The following is a 20,522-nucleotide window of genomic DNA, read 5'->3' as shown; positions in this document are numbered from 1 at the left end:
AGTCACGAGGAAAAGGAGCTGGAGAAACGCATGATGCGGTTCTGCTGCTGCTTCTGCTGCTGCTTCGGTTCCGAATGTCTGTCGGAAGGCCGCAGCCTCTCTCCGGCGCCCCCACCCGTCTCGCTCATGTGTATGCATGAGGCGTTCCTGCAGCCATCCGCTGGATATTGATGCGTTTTAAGGAGGTGTCCCCTGCCCTGCCTCCCTTCGTCCCCGCCTCTCCTCTCTCACCCCCCCCCCCCCCCTCTCTCTCTCTCTCCCTCCCCCGTCCTCTCTTCCCCTCCCTCTTCGCCGCCGCTGAAGAACCGCCGTGTCTCGGTGCGCTCAGACGCGCTCGGCGTTCAGTCTCGCGCGGACCCTCGATGGCCTCCAATCGCAGGGACTGCATGAAGCACATCAGCAGCTCCATCGTCCCCTAGCAAAAAACCCACGCGTGGATTACCGCATTGTTTTGTCGTTCCCACCCAGAGACGTAGCGAGGAAAATGATGATGATGATCCGCGCACCTTGGTGGATTTCCCTTTTGTGCGTCTGTGGATTGATGCAAGTCGGTCACCAGAGCAACCCCCATTCCCTTAAAGGTAATCCATCATCATATTACTATCACTTTATTATATTATTATTATTAGCATATATCATGTTTTTAAATAGCGCCGTTTTATTTCATTATATTCTGCAGCAGTTCCGTTTTTTTTCACAGAATTAGTAAATAAGAGCAACGGGCATTTTCATACGGGGGTGGATGTGTCTTTTTTTGTCTTCAACAATAATAAAATGGGTGGTCTTCCCCTCGCCGGTGCAGGTGACGCTTGGTCGAGCGTCAAGACGCCTCGTAAAGAAGGCGCCTGGCTGGCCAAGAAGAAGGAGGACACGGTGCCTGTTCGTTTGCTTTACAGCAGACACAACCACAGCATGATCGGCCACCATGAGCTCAGCACGCGCATCACGGGCAGCCCTGGATCCACGCAGGTACGCGCCGGGCTTCGGTGTTGCTGGTGGGAATGGAAGTCACGCTTGTTTATTGTTCTGCATTCCCCCTCTAGTCCTCGGGAAACACGTGAGAAAAATATCAACACAACATTAGAATGTGGGCAACGTCATGCTCGTGAATTCCTGCCACGAGGGGGAGTGTTCTTAATTAGATATTGATGAGAAAAACAAAACGATAAATATCAGTAAATAATACATTAGAAGTCATATTTATTTTTCCCATGTATGATTAACCTTTCATTACATGCAGAGATAATAATGGAGGGTAATGATGACCGTTGGTCATATTATAAAAGCATCAGCCGGAAGAAAATGATTTAATTTGACAACTTTCATGAGCATACAAATGCCACAAGTTGCTATGATACGTCTTGTCCACTAGGGGTCACAATTTTGGACAGCTTAATAGTGCACCAGACAGCCTGTGCACACTGAATTGGGAGGACTAATTAGTAAAATTGTTAAACTAGTGCAAAATTATATTGGAAGTCATACAAACCACTGGAAGATTTTCACTTTTTTTAATTTTTTATGCGTGACTTGATCTATTGCAAAGCTGCTGAGTAAACCATTCAGTTATATCTGCATCTTTGGAATATATGTATAAAAGTTACTATCCCACTTGAAAAGCTTGTAAGGCTAGAGTTCATAATAATCAATTTGCTGCCATCACCATATACAGGATTTGTCTCGAAAATAGATTTGTGACGGATGTTCACAAATTCCCATGAGAGTTGACACTCATCTGCGACATCACATGAAAAAAGTTTGATCACTTATCCATCGTCTGTTTTTAGCGCCACAAATCTAAAAACAAACCTGTCCAATGGTTTTGAAAGCATGTCACACACGCAGGATGTTATTTATAGACAGTCTCTGGACTATTTTTAAATCTCAGACGCAAACATCAACAGCGCCGGCAGAGGAGTAGCAAAAAGTCTTGTTTGGTAGGAAAACAAAACGTGCAAATGAAAGTAGCCCGTGAGTGTATTTGCTCGCTATGTGTTTCCGCTTTTGGACGGCGTGATATGAAAAGTCATCTCTGCTGTAACTCGCAAATCAATGAGGGCGGAGTTAGTGGATTATACCGAATACAATTACTGCTATCTCCTCCCATCAGACGTTTCAGATTGCAGATTAGATTAGATCATATATACAGTATATATATTTGACCCACTTATATATGCATTGAGCGAAGCAAACAAGCTTACAAACAATAGAAGCTGCGCTCCTCGGGGATGTTGCACTCTGAGGTCACCCATGGGTGAGCACAGGGGGCACCTCCTCAAAAGAGGTCCTCCCCTCCCCCCCCTCCGCTGTGATCACGCTGCATCCACATTGTAATGAAGGTAGCCGGCGGCACAAGGGTGGAAGGAGGGGGAGGGACCAGCGGAATGACTGCTGGTGGGTTCTCGTTGACCCTGAGGGCCGTGGAGTGAGTGAGTGAATGAATGAATCAAGCCATGCGCACCATCTGCGTCCAACACTCGAGAGGAATGAAAATCCACCTTCAATCACAGTAATGACCAAACCAGAGATGCTGAATTACCCCGGTGATGTGGCGCCACTTGAAAATTTAGACTTGAGTCATATCAAAAACAAATAAAAAAAAAAGACCAAATTGACTTGAATTTCAATGTATTTTATGAGAATGACAATACAGGGTAGATTCAATAAAGCCATTTTTCAGATATTTATTGAATTTGCTACTAATTGTAGTGATGGTGAAACGAAGCTTCAAATCTGCTTCATGAACCAGTTGCAGTATTTTTTGACTCCTCTTGCCATTCTTCTTAAACCCTTTTTTTTTTTAAGAACCAACAGCGCCATCTAGAGGAGGCAAAAAATGCATCCGGTTCATGAAGCAAATTTGAAGCTTCATTTTCCCCTCACAAAATTATTGTGAATATTTAAAAAAAACAAAAATAATTCACTCAATACAGATCATGATAATTACATGATCTCAAGCATCTGTAACTAATATTCAAAAATAATTGCCAATAATTCTACATTTTTGCTCCTTGTCTTAATAAACATTCATGACTTCATTTTGTTCCCGGCGGAACACAGAACCGTGTCCATTTGATCTGCCGTACGCACGTCATTGTGTGCCCTCTGATCCGTGAATATGCTAATAACCAAAGCCATCCGTCCTTTCTCACGTCCTCTTTCAGGTGAACCACGTGGCCCAGGCCAGCTTTCAAGTGGAAGCATTTGGCAGGAAGTTCACCTTGGACGTGGAGCTCAATCAGTGAGTTGTTCTTGCCGTTTGCACTTAGCCGCTGCCGTAAATCTTCTCTCGCTTTCTCGTCCAGCAAACTCAGTCGTTTGTTAATGCGATTGCTTTTAGCGTTCAAATACGTGATGCCGGCCGGTGTTTATTTAGCTACTAGAGAGTCGTTTTCTCTTGCATGTGTGTGCATGTTTGTTATGGGAGTGAGTGAGAGGCTCCGTCATAATAGTCGCTGATTTACGGTAAAGGCTGGAGCGCCGCGCTGTCAGACGCTGCTGATATCGATCACCACTGATGGAAAGTGAGCGAGTCACTTTCCTCTCTCTCTCTCCCTCTTTACTCTTGACTCGGCACTCTCCATTCTTTCACATCCTCCTTTCCGCACACAAAGCATTATACAGTTCGGCTTCTCCGAGGAGATTGTGTGTTTATCACTGTCTGTTAGGCCTCTATTAGACAGAGGTCCCCAGCATTCAGTACCGTTAACATTCCGATAATGAAGTAATTAATTGGTGTCAGCATCCGGTGTAATAAAGTATTTGTTGTCGCCGTCAATTTTACAACAGGGGGTGAGGACAAGTGAGAATTTGTGTGCATGGATGGGCTGGACTCTATTTTGCTATTTTCACACACACCCGAAAAGATAGAAATGGATGGGTGGCGCCGTTGTGGGCGTGAACACAGCCGATTTGTTTTTCTTTTAAAATCGGCGCTGGAGATGTTTTTTTTTTTTGTGGAGGCTGGAATGACTTAATCACATTCTTTTCATTGAGAAAAGATGAAAAATGTATATTTTGGACAAATACCTGCAGCTCCTCGTGTGATATATTCAGTCTGTCTTCTTGACACGGTTTCGAATCGCAGTATGAACTCGCAGACGCAAATACACACACGCCGCCACACGAGTCCTTCTACTACGTAATCCGCTGTTCACCTAATATCATCTTAAAAGGAGACATACGAGTGAAATCCCATTTCCAGATGACCGTAGAAGGGAATTAGCCTCCAACCGGTCACTCTTATGCACCACTTTAACGTGTGTGACTGTGAATTGCAAGAGACGAATACGCTAAACCCCCGGAGTCCAAGTCCTTGTCATTTCTGCACGTTTTGAAATCCCACTTAGCGAATGATTTATCCGATGGTGTCACTATGGCGAGGAAATAAGAACAACGTGTGACCTGCTGCATTGTTATAACCGGTCGTTGTGTGTATGCTATCGAATCTGTGGCATAGTTTTGACACTGTGTCCCACTTGGAGTCCTACTTTTTCATCTCTCACGAGGGACACTTTCCTACTTTTAGTGTGTGAATGTCATCCGCTCACACACCATGAACTGATTTTTTTTTTTTTTTAATAGAACACACATGAACTGATTTTTTTTTTTTTTTTTAATAGAACACATCATTTTTGTTTACCAGATTGGGGCGTCAGGAGAGCTGACAAATCTCCAAAACACGCCCCGGTGTTTATTTTTGTCTCTGTATGCACACAAGGCCACATACAAAGTGCATCAGTCTATATGGAAGGACGACTCTTTGCCGCCCCCTCCATCAATGTCTTTGTCTGCCTCCTTCATCTTTGCGACCGGCTGCAACATTTACATTCATTGGACAAGAGCGAGCAGAAAAGATTGGGGGTTGCCCCCCCCCCCTCCTCCTCTTTTTTTTTTTTGTTAATCAGCCTAAACCAAACACACACGTCTCCTCCCTCCATTCAACTCTTTCTTCACCCGCTGCTGCTGAATAATAGATAAGATTAAAGAGTAGTGTGCACATGTCGATGTATTTTAGGACTTTTGATGTTACATACTGTCTGGTGGTCCGAATGCAACCTTTGTTATGAAAGGATGCAAACTATTCAGGCCTCCAGGAACGAGTTGCACAAAAAAAATGCATGGGTGGAAATTACATCTCAGAGTAACTGTTCAAAAAATATCAATTAAACCCACAAATGCTCACTTTAGTCGCTGTTCCGTTTTGATTTTGACTTTCAAAACTAAAACGGTCCATCCCTGCATCACATTTGAAGTAGCATCAGGTCGGATTGTCTTCTAGCTGTTACATCATCTCTCGAGTGTTACAAAACAGGAACAAGCTGGCCGGCGTCCCTCCTGTGTACAGCGTTGACACTGACAGGCGCTCAGTGTGTTGTTATTCCTACTCGTGTCGCGTCAGCTTTCTTGCACGCAGTCATGCTCTTTATGCTAATGCACGCTTACCGGCAATGCTAAATGCATTATTCATTTGTCTGCACGTACGTGTGTGCAGTCAGCATGTGTTTATGTGGTGGGGGGGATGGACTCATGTAAAGTGTGGGGGTCCGGTCAAACGCATGTGTTGGTGCCCCATCCCATAAAAGAAAAAGGCTAAGTAAACATCCCATGGCTTGGCTGTTTGATGAATGTGTGTGTTTTGGAGCTAAAAGCTAATGTGGATGAATAGCACAGTAAGTGTTGTTCTAATTTAAAAAAAACATGGATGAAAATATCCAGACAGACAAAAAAGGGGTGAATATTAAAAGATGATCAGAGGAGAGAAATTAGAGATACAACAAAGGAATCCAAATTATTCATCTCATTTTCTTTGATTTAATTCCACACGCTCTTCTTGCTGAGTTAAATTGACTGAGATTTTTTATTTTTTTTTACATCCTCTCACCGAGAACAAGAAATTGCAATTTTGCAAATTTTCCTACAAAGGTCAACCCACTCCATTTTATGACGCTGATATTATTTCTGTGATCAGCTCCAAAATGTATATAACTTTGCTGAAACTATGGCGGAATATTCACATCAGATTAGGCACACAAAAAAATGGGATTGAACAGACAAAAAAAAAAGCATAATTTTATCTCATCCGATTTAGCATCTGGTGTACTATTTAATTAATAATTAAAGTTAAATTTTAAAAAATATTACACGAGCGTGCGACCTTACTCGTCCACTTGCTTGTGATTTAAATCTGTATCACGCACTCTACCTGTTTTTGTGACACTGATACAACGATGATCTTCCTCTTCCATTTGTATCTCCATCCTGGTCTCTACTTCTCTGCTACCTGCTTAGTAATTGATTGAAAGAAGGCGTGATCTGATTTATTGAAAAGAAAACACACAAGTGTTTGAGTGAGGGGCATGCAGAGTGGAAGCGTAACAGAGTATAGACAGACCCGGAAAAAAATGAGAAGTATAGGATGTGTGGATGTCTTTGAAGCACCCTCTCGTCCTGCTCGCTGTGTGGGTGGAGAAGCAGCAGATGGGGAAATTCGAGTGGACGGCGTGTTTGTATATTTATATGCTTGGGGGAGGTAGCTACTTGAAAAGGAGTGCCTTGAAACCAATGCAAGCACCCTCATCCATACCTTAGCAAGCTAGCATGTCATCGGATCATGTGAAGAAACACCTACATCCACCCACACTCGCACGTATGCCGTTGTGTTTAGACTAAAAATGTCCAAAAAAAATCAAAATCCTACTTTGTTTATGTGAACAATATTTTTTTTCTTTCCGGTATGACACTAAGACGTTGATATAAGGTGTTATTTCTCGATTAGGACGAGGGCTGAAAAAAAAAAATGGCCGACATAAACAACATCCCTCACCGCTTAATTGTGTGCAAAGACAAGCAGAAAATAAATCAGACCGTTTCGCTTACATAACATAGCATTGACTTAGCCTAGCATTAGCCTCAATGCTTTTTTTTTTAGCCACCTTTCTGTCTTCCTCACTTTTGCATAATAAATAAAAACAGAGAGCGAGTTCACCGCTTACTGTACGCACGCCACGTGCATGTTGTCATACTACATAATGCAACGGTTAGCGCTTATTTCTGGCCGCTACCACTGATCCTTTCCACGCAAAGCTATATTTGAACAAAAAAAAGCATGGAAACAAACCAAAAAAAACAATTTGAAATACTGTATCGCTCACTATTATGCTGTAATTGTTGTCATTAGTAGGAACATGTTTATCATCAATTGGCCTTACTAAAAAAAAGCGTATTTTTGCTAGCTTGCGGGCGCATTATCTTACCCAAGCTGTGTCCAAGTGACGCATTCTTGATGAGCAATTAGTGAGTAAATGAATTATAGCCTGGAGACCTTTATCGGGGCCTCGTTGCGAGGTTAGATGGGTGTGTGCGTGTGTGTGTGTGTGTGTGTGGGGGGGGTTGTTTAGGTGTGTGTAGCTGTAGAAATCCCCAAAGAGAACCCTGACCCCCCCCCCCCCTTCTGTTCTTCTCATCCACCTTTCCAACATAGCACCACCCCCCTCCTCACCCTGTCATCCATCAGAACTCCACTCCTCATTATGGCCGCCTGACACAGCACGTTCACCACTTTGGTGCTTGAGTCCATACATGGAAGACTAGTGCAGTGTGTGTGTGTGTGTGTGTGTGTGTGTGTGTGTGTGTGTGTGTGTGTGTGTGTGTGTGTGTGTGTGTGTGTGTGTGTGTGTGTGTGTGTGTGTGTGTGTGTGTGTGTTTTCCCATGATTAGATTTCAGCCTTTGTGGACGCAATGAAAGGCTGCTAGCTCCACTTTGGTGCCAATCGCTCCAGATCAATGTTGGCAAACTTTTTTTTTTTTGGGGTGCTTTTTCATCCATGGAGTGCCTGGCGACAAAATATGAAAAGAATTTGAACCTTAGAACTTCAAACCAGAACTTCGAACCGTAATCAAGCCAAATTTGAGTATTTTTCTCTTGATTAAAACCCACTCAGCAGTGTGATTGCCTCCCAAATATTTTTTGTGGGATTTGTTAAGCCTGTTAAATATTGGCAAATAATCACGTGTGATTAACTAACACATTTCGGAGCGGCCAAGTTTCTCTGATTGGGACGTGAAATGGGACGAGAGCCAAAGCTTGAGGACATATCAGCTCAGTGTTTGAAAATGGAGCTGCAGTGGAAATTTTTACTGCAGCTTGAATTTCGTCTGCAGTTTAGGCAACAACAGATGTTCCTTTATGTATACTGAAGATAAAAAACGCCATTTTGCGTGATACGCCGTGATTTATTCCATCCACTTTTATGCTTGCAGTTTATGTTTTGTGACTTTAACATAGAGATAAATAAAAAAAATTGTGGCTTACTGGTGCAATTTTGATGTTTAATTGTACGCATTCTCTTAATGATGCACTTAGCAAATGTAATTAAGTGGAAAAAAAAAAAAAAGATGACATACACTTCTAGAAAATTGAGTCGTGGCGTTTTAAAGGAAGGATGACGCCCGCCTGCTTTTTATCGCCTCATTTTTCCTCGACCCTTTTAATGAAATGCTCTTGTGAGTGCAACATCTCTTTTTCGCTCTTTGCCCGTCGGGAGCGTGAGTGGGTCGGCTGACATTCAAGGGGCGCCAAAGCGAGATCCGTGACGCAAGCGCCCGCTTATGAATGGTTTGAGCGTCTGGTCGGAAATTCTATGACAAGCGCGCCGACGTGCTAGACGTTTCCGCGGCGACTGAGCGAAGTGTGGGATAAGTCGAGTGTTGAATAGATATTATGAAACAATCTTGAAAGTGTTTTTTTTTTCAAGTGAAAAGGTAATGCAAAGTTAGGGTTTCGCCGCTGCTGTTTTGGTTAGCAACTGGATTCAAATAGGCTGAACTCTGTTCATGTGTGATTAAAATAGATAATGACTTGAATAATTACCACTTACAAGCTGCTTTTTTTTTTTTTTCTCCCCCTGATAGGGAAAACGGAGGCGTCTATTTGAGGCAGCCATTTATTATTCATTTGTGAAATCTGCCTCGCACCAAGCGATGCGGCCAAAAGTTAAAACGTGGTGCAATGCACGTGTTTTGCCGGCCGACTGTGAAATATAATTCCGCGGTAGCAGGGGAGATATTGTGTGTGTTTATTTTTATCATTATTAGCCCCGGAAACCTCAAATGAGGATGTCGATGAATGTGTGGGTTACCAACTGGATGTTTGACACTCCAGCCGACCTCGTACTTGGTTTTACAAATGGAAAATAATAAAAAAAAGAATTTTTATGAAGCTCCAGATTGAGAGGAGTTTTATGTCTATTTTTTTCTGTCATCCACTCTGCGGCAAAAAGCTGTTACCTTCTCAGCAAACCTTTTGCTGATGATTTGTAACCCAATTCCAGCTTTGGGCTGGTCCCTGACATCTTTTGATAGCTCTTTTAGTCTTGGCTGTGGTGCTACAGAGATTGGAATGAAAATTCTTAGTTTATACACATGAAGATTGAAGAACAGGAATGGTAATTGATTGTTTCAACAACAAAAGTTGGAGTCATTTGTAAGTTTCAGTAATTTTACTCATTCAATAAGGGATCAACTAATTTAATATTGGCCATCCAACATAAAAACAGAATAAAACCTTTTTTTTTTTTTAAATAATTCCGATTCCAATTCCGATATTTGGCAGAATAAAATTCTAATGACCAATTAATCAGTTGATTAATAAAAAATATCAAATGAATAAAATAACTTCTTTCATTGTTCAGCAGCATACTAACACGAAGAGAGTCATGTCTGTTTTGGGGGGGTGAGGCCGCCGAGTGTGAACAAGGGCTTGAGTTTTTGTTTCTTTGTCTCGTAAATTATTTAAATCCTCCAAGAATGAAATCTGCAATGTGTTATCGGGCCTCCTCCATCAGTCTGCGGTTGCAATGTCGCTCCCCCCCCCCCCCCCGGGCAGGCTCAGCGTGGAGGATAAAGATCACAAGCTGTGAATCTTAAACACACATCCCGTCGGAACAAAGGCTAACAGCTCGCCTTTGACCTGCAGATCATGTCTTCATCACAGTCGGGGTCACACGTGAATTTTTTTTTCCTGTCGTCCAATTGTGACTTTAATGTGCATCATCGTTATGGCGTGTTGTTTTTCCCGAAGCGATGCGTGATGGGTTATCGGTTCGAGCCCCGAGGTGTGTATTGACACCCCCTCTCTCGTTAACATTCGCCGCCTCTTTATTCCCCCCGTGATGGCCATTCCTCCATCTTTCCATTTTATCTCCCGCCTCTCCTGTGCTTTTATTACCCGTCGTGACCATTAGTCTTATGGAGGAGTCTTATTTCCTCTACGCGTTGTTGTAAGGCAGAAAACTACTCATACACCTTGGCTCTGATACTTTTGGGTATATTGATGTCTTTGTCGAATATCCCTTAAGTGGTACAATTTGGAGTTCAATCAGTTTTTTTTTTTTTCTGGGTGAAAAAAAAAAAAAATGCCTATGAGGTCAAACTAAACTTCACGTCAGCTAACATCTTGAGACAGCCGTAGAATTGATTTTAAAATTCCGCTACTGGTCTATAAATCACTGAATGCTTTGAGGCCAGAATACATTAAGGAAATGCTAATTGAATATAAACTCAGGAGAGTTCTGTAGACTCGGGTCAATTAGTGGAGCACAAGCAAACATGGTGGAGCGACATTTAAGTGTTATGCCGCACACGAATGGAGCAAGTTGCTAAAGTTGCATAATGCTCATTAACGCTATACGGCTTTGTCTCAGGTGGAGCTAGAAGTGTGTGTGTGTGTGTGTATTTCCTCTGGGATACTTGCTGTTGAGAAAGCATACACACATGCGCACAAGCCTACACACACATAAGCTAACACACACACACACACATTTCACAGTCTTTGTCTTGCTTACCCTCTCAATTTATTTCCTCTTCCCTTCCTCTTCTGCCAGTGTGGCTTTTTTTTTTTCTCCCCGCAACCTTTATTCGTCCTTCAATACAATGTTAAACACGCACACACTTGCAGAAACACACACACGTTTGTTTAATTGTGTTTGCGGTCTGGAAATAGCCTCATGTCTCCTCAGTGGTCATAATTAGCCGATCCTATGCTTTGAAATGCTCAGACAGAATACGATTGTTCCATAAAATTCACCAGAGAGTGGGACTCGAATGATAATCGCACATTTTCTGACATTATGTGACGTGTGTCTTTTCTCTTCCAGCGATCTGCTGTCTTCAGAATACGTAGAGAAGCATTTGTCAGTGAAAGGGAAGACGGTCGTCACTGCTGTAAGATTCTGCAAATCATTCTTTTTTTTTTCTTCTTCTACACTATTCCAACTGAGATTCGTGTTGTTGTTATATCACAAAATATGCACTTAAACATAAAATTTTACTTACATAAGTACGGCTGCACTGATATCCGGCAATATTGTAAATATATGTTTTGAAAAATGCTGCGATACTACAACACCGATACCATTTCAATCAGACATTGATGACGACGCTTCTAGCCAGAATGGATGATTGGCGATAGCGACAGCCTTCCTGAAGTATAGCTCAATTTCTGTCTGGATAGTGCCAGCGTGTACATTATTAGCCCTTGCCCCCACCTCAATGGAACGAGGCCATAATCGATTATATTTAATTAGTCTCCGCGTTTACCCTGCAGCTACGCGTCAAAATAAATGAATCGGTCACATTTGACATTTTGTTATCACCGTGTCTCCAGGAAGTCACTACACAACATTTTATATGTGCTGACTTGTACTACTATAAATTGTCTATAAATGTCTAGATCAGTAAAAAAAAAAATATATATATATATATATATATATATATATATATATGCTAGAATCACTGAAGGACTGCCGCTTCCCTATGGCACTCACTATTTAGGAATGTGGTGTTGGAAGGTCCTAGCATGTCCAGCATGCTTTTAACGGCGTATTACGGTGCGCTGCGTCGCTATGCGCTGCATCATGGCGGTAATTGATCCTGATAAAAGCTGAGTTTCCTAGGGGAGTCACTTCGGCTTCCTGCCTTACTAATAGCTGAAGCAAGCAGGAAGAGACGTTCCCGTCCAGCACTTAGACCATGTAGACTTTCTTCTTCTGCAAAATGAACGTGTTTACTTGCAGGGAAGCCAGAGAAGGTTGTACGTAAAGACGGAGAAGATGCGTTCAAGTTGGGAGGGGTGATGAGACAGAGACAAGTAGTAGTAATTATCAATAATAATAATATATTTTATCATAATGATATATTATTATGATTAAATGTAAATTGTAAATATAAATATATGCAAATAAAAATGTCATCTAATTACAGTGATTAAAATATAAGAATAATTTAAACTGACTGTTGTGTAAAAATTGATAACCAATTCGATGACTTGATTGTGATTAATAATAATAATAATAATAATAATAATAATAATATATTTTATAATAATGCTATATTATTATTATTCAATGTAAATTATAAATATAAATATATGTAAATAAAAATTAAATCTAATTATGGTGATTAAAATAGAATAATAATTGAAACTGACTGTTGTGTAAAAATTGATAACCAATTCGACGACTTGATTACGATTAGGCATCGTTGCTATGAAATATATTTCACGTCCGAAGCAAATGTGTAATCCCGTGTTTGTGTTCACAGGGAGGAGAGCACTGCTACTACCAGGGGAAAGTCCGAGACATTCCTCACTCCTTCGCCGCCCTCTCCACTTGTCACGGCCTACAGTAAGTTCAGCAAACTCATATTCCCATCTAGCGATGACATCAATGCTGATTCAATCGAGACGGCTTCGGCTTTCTTTTAACATTTGAAATTAGGTAGGTCGTACAAATCATCTCTGTTTAGTAGCTACTGGTGGGAAAAAAGGGAAAATTAGATTGAGAAACATTTAACAACAATATTAGTCGATATATTTTGGGCTGGTCTCAATAAACACTCGAAACCTGGATGTGTGTATAAATTTCCAACGCAAAAATGTTCACGTTTGCGGTGTGACTCATTACAAGTGTGAGGGAATTTCATATTGCATTTTAATTCATGTTTGGTCATCACGTCTGGACAATTGCAGATTGAATAACTCATCGCCAAACAGAAAAATTAACATGTTCTGATTTAATTCAATCATTTGCATCTCGGTTTTTTGTTTTTGTGACATTGAGGACATTTTGAGTACATTTCCGACCGTTCGCTAACTCATCAACGCCCGCAAATTCGGAGCGAACCCAATTAAGCTTAGCTATTTAATAACATATATTGGATTTCATTCGATTTGTCTTTTTTAATTATTTCTGCCCATTCCAATCGAATTGCTACGCCATTTATTTGTGTGTCAGACATCTCAGAGTACTTCCCATAAACCATCTCAGGTATTTACCATAATATACATCCTGCACACACACACACACACACACACACACACGAGCGAAACTTAAGCCCGCGTCGCAATAATAGATCTCAACTGCTTACAGACAGATAATGCTCTTCAACTTCAGCAGTCATCTCAGATGAAAATCGTTCAAGTTTGTTTCCAGCATACCAATACACATCGCATAACTATCATATGTCGTATTCATCCGGCGTGTGCAATGAATTAGCTACAATGGCAAAATGTGCACAAAATTAGCCTTGAGAAAAAATTGGATTGAACATTTTCAAACATCCAATTTGACCTGCAAGGTCAGTTGGGTTGTTTTTAATGTTGTTTCTCAAGCTCCAGTGTGAACCGGAGTTCCGACTATATTTTATTCGCCTGTCCCACAACTGCCAATCACTGCCAGGCATTTTTTTTGGCAGTGAGTCAAGTGTTGTGTTTCCTCAAACTTTGCCGTGTCACGCTCCACGACATTGTTTTGAAATTGTCTCAAATGTCCTTTAAAGAGCCTTAAAACGTTTGAGATTTACATCCACCATTTAGAAATGTCTTAAATATATTATAAATCCATATTTAATTGAATAATGTGGATTTAGGTTGCTAAATGCTAAATACGTACTAGATCGCTTTTAGTTCTCGTTTCAACACTTTGAGGATTAAAAGGCAATAGTCAGATTACGCGCACGGGTTCAACCTTCCCGACTTTGCGGCTTTTGACACAGGCAATCTCCTAAAAGCTCGAGATAAAGTTAATTAACGGACATGGCGCGGTCACTTTGTGTGCTCCTGGGCTTTACGGCAAAGACCTTCAGCACAGTTGAGAAATTCATTTAGGACTTTTTAAAAAGAGTGCTCCTTTTAATGACCTTACGTCAATGATTTTTCATTTGAAGTAATCGAATCTGGATTTCCAACGATATAATAACAAACTGCTTTTTATTCCTTCGCTCTTTTTCAGCGGGATGTTTTTTGACGGCAATCACACGTATCTGATTGAACCCGGAGGAGCTAGCGGCGGTAATCACGTAAGTGTCGACATCTCTTCGCAACACGTATTGATTGAATAATTCGTCCCGGGTCGGAGGGATTGAACGGGATTAGGAGATTTGAAACTGGGCTCGGATATTGTCTTGAGAGGATCGTGAGACAAAAGTCACTTACATATGTGAGGCTTTGCCAATCTTCCAGCAAACTCTGGACAAAGCAATGCTCTCAGTTACAAAGGAGCCTTCCGCTAATTAGATAATAACGATTAAAGGCATTATGGTCGAAAGGAGAGGACGGATTTGAGATTGCATCCAGACGCCCCGAGACTCACATTCTCCGTGTGTGTCTGCTCTAATTAAAATATCCGGGAGATGTAGTAAGTCGTTCTGCTGTTCATAAGCAAAAAAGGAGACGAGATATAAAAAAAAGAGCTCAAGAACTTTGGCTTTTCCTTACTTAGCCCGTATGACAGATTTAATGGCCATGCCACAAAACGTTCAAGGTCGGACGATAACGGCGGACAAGCGGAGGTGAATGTGATGTTCAAAAATGATGTCGTCGATTGTCCATCTGTTTTTTATGGAGATGGGAGGTACCATTCTCGTTCTGGAGGGGGTGACACCTCTGTGACTCAAATAGTCAATTAGTAAATGAGACTACCAGTTCCTCTGAGGTTTGATTTGTTTTTAGAACTGCGTGAATATTCTCTAGAGCCCTGTTTTAGTTTCAACACCCCCCCCCCTGCTCTGAAATCTTCCTAGCCTTCTTTTCCGTTCACGTCGTTCGCGTCGCTTTCCGTCAGTATCATCGAGTCGGTGATGCGCCGTTAACTCGACGGCTGTGACGTGCTTTAAAGTCAAAGTAGAAATCACAGCAGGAGGAGGCGTGTCGGCCATATTGCAAATCCATCTGCCTGGTTCTCCCCCCCCCCCCCCATTTCGTCTGCCGCCTTGGCAGAAACGTCTCCAGAAATCTGCCGGCGTCCATTTATATAGAGAATTAAAATTGCCGACGTCTAACGTTGACATGCTTGCGCACCATGAAAGTACATTAGCCAGCACTTAAGCAGCAGGTGCATATTGTCAGGTGTTCCCATGGGTTGCATAGTGTGAGGGAAGAGAGCGTTGGCACGCACAAGCATAAAATACCATATGCGCGTCGGTTTTTCCACAACTCTGCTTGCTCAACTGTGCCTCGGAGAACATTTCAGCACAACATTGCAGCTGGTCAGCTGACATAGGCAAAATGATGACAATGCTAGATGCTCTTGAATTTGAGTTTTTCATTTTGGTTTCTTCAGGTTTCAGCTTTTTAGGGTAAAATGTGTTGCCTTTAAAAGCTGTATTTTGTCTTTAAATGAAGCGGTATGGATAATGGACGGATGGATATTGCCTTTAAATGTTTTAGGATGCACATTGAGTTACCCTGGGTTTGAAATGCACCTTGTCCTTGACTATGTATACTGCCCCCTAGTGGTCACAGCGCGCATACCAAGAAGACCCGCACAATGTCCATTGAATTAGTTAAAGCAAAAAATGTGGCAAATGAATGTTAAGTTATAATTTAAAACAATTTTGTTATTGCTTCCTGTCTTTATGACACGCAATCTTATAAAGGCCTTTTTTTTCTTGTTAAAAAGACATTTTGCTTGCTTTTCCATTAATTCCATTCAAGATTCCAGTCACTGTAGTTTTGTTACAATTGGATTCTTTTTTTTTTCTATCCATTATTACTTGCCATGTTGAAACACTACATTTGGCTTTTGTAAATTGTGAGGTGACAAAGCACATCATGTGACCCGAGCAGGCTGGATGTGGGGGGATGGAAATTTTTTCACGTTCTGTTACCATGGTGGATTTTTTGGGGGGGAGGGCAGGTTGTGCTTGCTTGACGTGCCAAGTGGGTTTATTTTTTAGCTGATTGGATGATAATATTGAGGGGGAGGTCTCCTGTGGTTTTGCTCATTCGGGCACTCACAAGTAGCATGTTTACACTTGGTTGCATTGTAGTCACCGGCCAGCCAGCCAGTCGGCCAGCCAGCCGTCTGCATCTTCAGCAAGATGCCGTCTCCCATGGCAACCTAAGCCCCGCCCCCGCTTCTTTCTAGCCCAACAACATATGAAAAGCCATCTGTGTTTTGAGATTTAATCCCCAACCATTGCCCACACGCTGCGTACGTGCTTCTCGTCGACTAAGACAAAGAAGACAAGTGGTCAGCCGGCATTTGTTGCACTTTAAATCTTTTAAATATCATCGGCCGCTGAAAATTAAAAAAAATAAATAAAAAAAGCCGATATGAAAGAAGCATAGTTGTGCTGCAGGCTGCTTCATTTAACATTCTCACTTCAAAGATGAGAGGAGCGAAAAGCTGCATTTTAAGTAAGAGCTTCATCGCCGATGTTGCCTTCCCTCGAGACAGATTGATTCTTATCAGATCATAGAGCGGCCCAACATTAGCGCTTTCATTATTGTCAGCTCAAGATGGGAAAAACAATGTTTGATTGACAGTCATGTACACCCATCGGACAATTCATTAGGGATGCCGAGCAGTTCAATGAAATCCATTCAAGATAGCCGAACGCACTTTTTTTTTTTTTTAAATTGACACGGCTATTCATTATTGGAATTTGTAGTGATGTAAATTGAATTGAGCATTTTGTCCCCTCAAGGTAACCAAATTAGAAATAGCTTTCAAAATGAAGCACTTCTGTTCTCCCAGTATAATAAGTTACTTTCAGCTCTTTTGAATCATATAGGTGTGCCTAATATTGTGGCCACTAGTAGTTCATACAACCTCTCCTAATTTAGAATTCTACAAATTAAGACTGCATGGAATGAAGGTAAGAGACACAACATAATTGAAATAACAGTTTGTTTAATAGGGAAAAAAAAAGTATAAAAAAAACAACTCGTTAACTTCGGTGTGTAACAAAATAAAATGTCAAAAACTTTGCTCATTAAGTCACTATAACAATATATAAAAACATGTTTCGGAATGTTTCGAACTTCATCAAGCTTCTACTTCCATACAATTAAATTCAGATTAGTGTTGACACAGAGACATAAAACACAAAAAGGAACATTGGCACAGTAGATACACGTTAGTACTCACAATTAGTGCAGGTTTTTTTTTTCTTCAACGTCACATGTTACAAATTATTCGATGCTAAGTATTTTAGTAGTGATAACAAGCAATTTAAGTCTTCCACATTCAATGTAACAGCAGTTGGCATACAGTGTGAAAATGTTTAAGTAACATTATTTAAAAAAAAAAAAAAGGAAGGATGGTTTGTAGTGCTGCCACAATTAATGTAAATCCTTTTGTTTCGTATTTCGCTAAATCATTGGCAGTTGCTTTCCAGTTGAGTATTACTTTGTAGGCGCACACTCATCATTTGTGGTCACGAGGTGGAAATGTATTTTAGTACAACAGGGCTGAACGATTAATCGAATTCAAATTGACACTGTGATGCGATAGAACGCAATTTTCAAATAGCAAAGTCTAAAACTTGAAAAAATTCCCCATCTCCTCTGCGACTTTCATTTTCCTTCATATAATCCTTCACTTCTTTCATCAGCAATTGAATCAGCCTCTTAAGAAAGTAATCATATTAATTTAAGGGGAACCTCTCAAAGAGGAATAACATTGATTTGATTTTTTTTTTTTTTTTACTGTGTCACGACGGGAATGTCGATCTCGATGGCGGACATCCGCGAGCGGGTAGAGTAGCGGCGGCCGGCGTAGCTAGCTGCGTAACTCTGTGACGGCGCGTAGCTCTGTGACGCCGCGTAGCTCTGTGACGGCGCGTAGCTCTGAGAAGGCGCGTAGCTCTGAGAAGGCGCGTAGCTGTAGGCCTGGGTCGCTCCCACCTCTGACCCGTAACCATCAGGAGCCGAAATCTGAGATACGTACACCTGCGCCGGCGCGGGGGCAGCCACGCTTTGAATGTAACCCTGCGCGGGAACGTAACGCTGCGTGTCGATCACCTGAGGCGGCAAGGTCTGGGGAGCGTAAATGGGAGACGGCGCTAATCCATTGGCCGTGAGCAGCTGGGTGGACGCCGAGGAGGGCATAGAAGAAAGGGGCAACCAGAAGGGGGAGGGCAGCTTCTTACACATGCAGTACCACATGAACATGAGCAAAGCGGCCAGGATCAACCCCCCGGAGCAGCCGATGGACACGTATGGAGCAAAGCCGTCCGTGAAAATGTTGGCGTATCTCCTGTTGAGCTCCTTGGTGCCGAACAGGAACCAAATGGAGGGCGGGATGGCGACGGCGCCGCCCAGGAAGAGAAACGCGCCCGCCACCAGGTGACAGCCGGCGCTGTTTACCAAGAAGCGGATGCTTTTGATGTCCGGTTCGGGCTTGTCGGAGCAACAGCAGGTTTTACACATCCCGGCCATGCACAGCAGCAGGGCCACGGAACCGAAAGCCAGAGCCGCCGGCACGCAGAACTGAAGCAGCCTCAGGTCCAGTTGGTCCACTTTGGAGTACCACTGCAAAGAAGAGAGGCCTATTTAGCATTTGGGCTGCCGGATTTACAAAGTGGCAACTCCAGCAAACGTACCTCTGCGTCATAGTAGTAACATCCCGAATATCCGTCCTGCTTGACGCACTTTGTCCACAGCCCGTCGTATACGCTGATGTTCTTGGCGTTGCGATTGAAAGTGACCAGTCGGGTCACGCGCCACTGAGGGACCAACGCCGCCACGGCCAAGCCGGCCACTGACACAAAAGCGATGATGAAGGCGAAGGCGTTGGTGGCGTGGATGTTCCGGCACGACATTGTGCTTGGATTTTTTTTTGGCAGCCAAGGAAAAAGGGCCTGTTGAAGAAATATGCTCCAGTTGTATTTTTTATCGTTCATTCTATTTCCAGCCACATTGTTAGTGCACGTCAATGGGGCAAAGCTTTCAAAAAGAAAAACGCCACAGAAATAAACTTTGATTAATTTATCCAATTAACTCATTGCTTCACCTTATGGGAAAATAACAGTAATGAAGAGGCTGACCTATCTTTGTGGCCCACCTTCTTGTATTTCTATTCACTGCAGTGTAGTTGACCTAATATCAACAGCTCCCGAGACAATGCTCTCATTTCATTAGCAAACAGTGACAGGGCTTCTGCGGGCGGAGGCTGCTGGGAAAGTGCACCAGGACCCACTGAACAAAACACAATCGATTTCCCTTAAATCGAGCTCTGTCATTTGACTTTTACAGCGAGTACCAGACGCTATGAGAGCTACATACAGTGGTTACTTCAAGTTGTTTAAACTGCATTTAATTTCAAATAAATAAATAAACCCTTTAAGGTATGACACATTAAAGTGATCTTATTTTAAAACATTTTTTTTTTTTTTTTTATCTCGAACGCGACTCTTGAGTCTAGCTGTTTGCTAACAAGTTAGCACCGCTGCAACCTGTTGAGTCTTCAACTCTTTGAACATCTTTGATGCTAACCACGGTCGCGATCGACTTTCAGGCGCGTCGGAACTACTCCGTTCGTACCTTGTTTTCCAAGAGCCAGGTGGTGTTTACGTCGAAGGTTGCTGTATGTCACATCGGGTCATTTTTTTTTTTACAGCAATGCAGATCAGTGTCCGATTGAAATATATTAGCTAGCATTAGCATAAGAGGCGTAAACAGGAAGTTGTTCGGTGGAGTTTCCCCAACTGTTGTCTCGCAGGCGGATGACTAATATTACGTCATCACGCTGCACGCAAAAAGAAAGGAATTTAGTTTTATTATTGAGTGTTTTATATCCTGAAATGTTGTAATTGACATTTCAATGAGGTGGGAATTTGACTTATGTTACTGTTGTTAATTTTACATCGTTTCTTGTAGAAAGCCTCCTTGTAAAAAATTCAATATAAAAGGAACTAAATAAAAACAGTTTATTCGGGGACAATAGGCACAGACTTGGGATAAAGAGACATCTAATTGACTCAATTTCAAGTTGTAAAATTGATTCAAGGCCATTAGAGTCCTGTAAAAAGAGTACTTAAAAAAAAAAGCCAATATATATTCACCTTGGCTTGAAACAGGTTTATGGTTCTCATTAACTGTGCTATTTCCAGGCTATTCCTCTTCATACTTGTTATTATAAAATTATTTTCTTTCATTTGGGCAAAGGTTAAGTGATTTCACTGAAAATAAATATCCTAGTGCCTCATAGTTTTGAGATTTGAATTTAAGATCTGCTTTT

The 20,522-nt window shown here is 41.9% G+C and overlaps 2 protein-coding genes across 7 annotated transcripts in view; one reads left to right on the top strand and one right to left on the bottom strand.

The window, feature by feature from the left end:
• Positions 1 to 119: 119 nt before the first annotated feature.
• The window catches only part of adam22 (ADAM metallopeptidase domain 22), a 31,671-nt gene continuing 11,268 nt past the window's right edge, over positions 120 to 20,522 (top strand). For all 6 annotated transcript variants that reach the window (XM_085917588.1, XM_085917587.1, XM_085917585.1 and 3 more), the window contains exons 1-6: positions 120 to 581; positions 803 to 969; positions 3,165 to 3,241; positions 11,157 to 11,223; positions 12,601 to 12,683; positions 14,289 to 14,355. In XM_085917588.1, the coding sequence (XP_085773714.1) occupies positions 485 to 581; positions 803 to 969; positions 3,165 to 3,241; positions 11,157 to 11,223; positions 12,601 to 12,683; positions 14,289 to 14,355 (558 nt within the window). In that variant the 5' untranslated portion in view covers positions 120 to 484. The remainder of the gene's footprint in view (positions 582 to 802; positions 970 to 3,164; positions 3,242 to 11,156; positions 11,224 to 12,600; positions 12,684 to 14,288; positions 14,356 to 20,522) is intronic.
• Positions 17,170 to 19,974, bottom strand: cldn12 (claudin 12). Its single transcript, XM_085917599.1, has 3 exons — positions 19,826 to 19,974; positions 18,886 to 19,143; positions 17,170 to 18,814 (listed from the first exon to the last, which is right to left on the bottom strand). Exons 2-3 carry the CDS (start codon positions 19,102 to 19,104, stop codon positions 17,987 to 17,989), a joined length of 1,047 nt encoding a protein of 348 aa, XP_085773725.1. The 5' UTR covers positions 19,105 to 19,143; positions 19,826 to 19,974; the 3' UTR covers positions 17,170 to 17,986.

Source organism: Syngnathus leptorhynchus, chromosome 8, assembly GCF_054491065.1.
Source record: "Syngnathus leptorhynchus isolate UIUO chromosome 8, UIUO_Slep, whole genome shotgun sequence".
In the NCBI taxonomy this organism is placed as follows: Eukaryota; Metazoa; Chordata; class Actinopteri; order Syngnathiformes; family Syngnathidae; genus Syngnathus; species Syngnathus leptorhynchus.
This window is presented reverse-complemented; position numbering and strand designations above follow the sequence as displayed.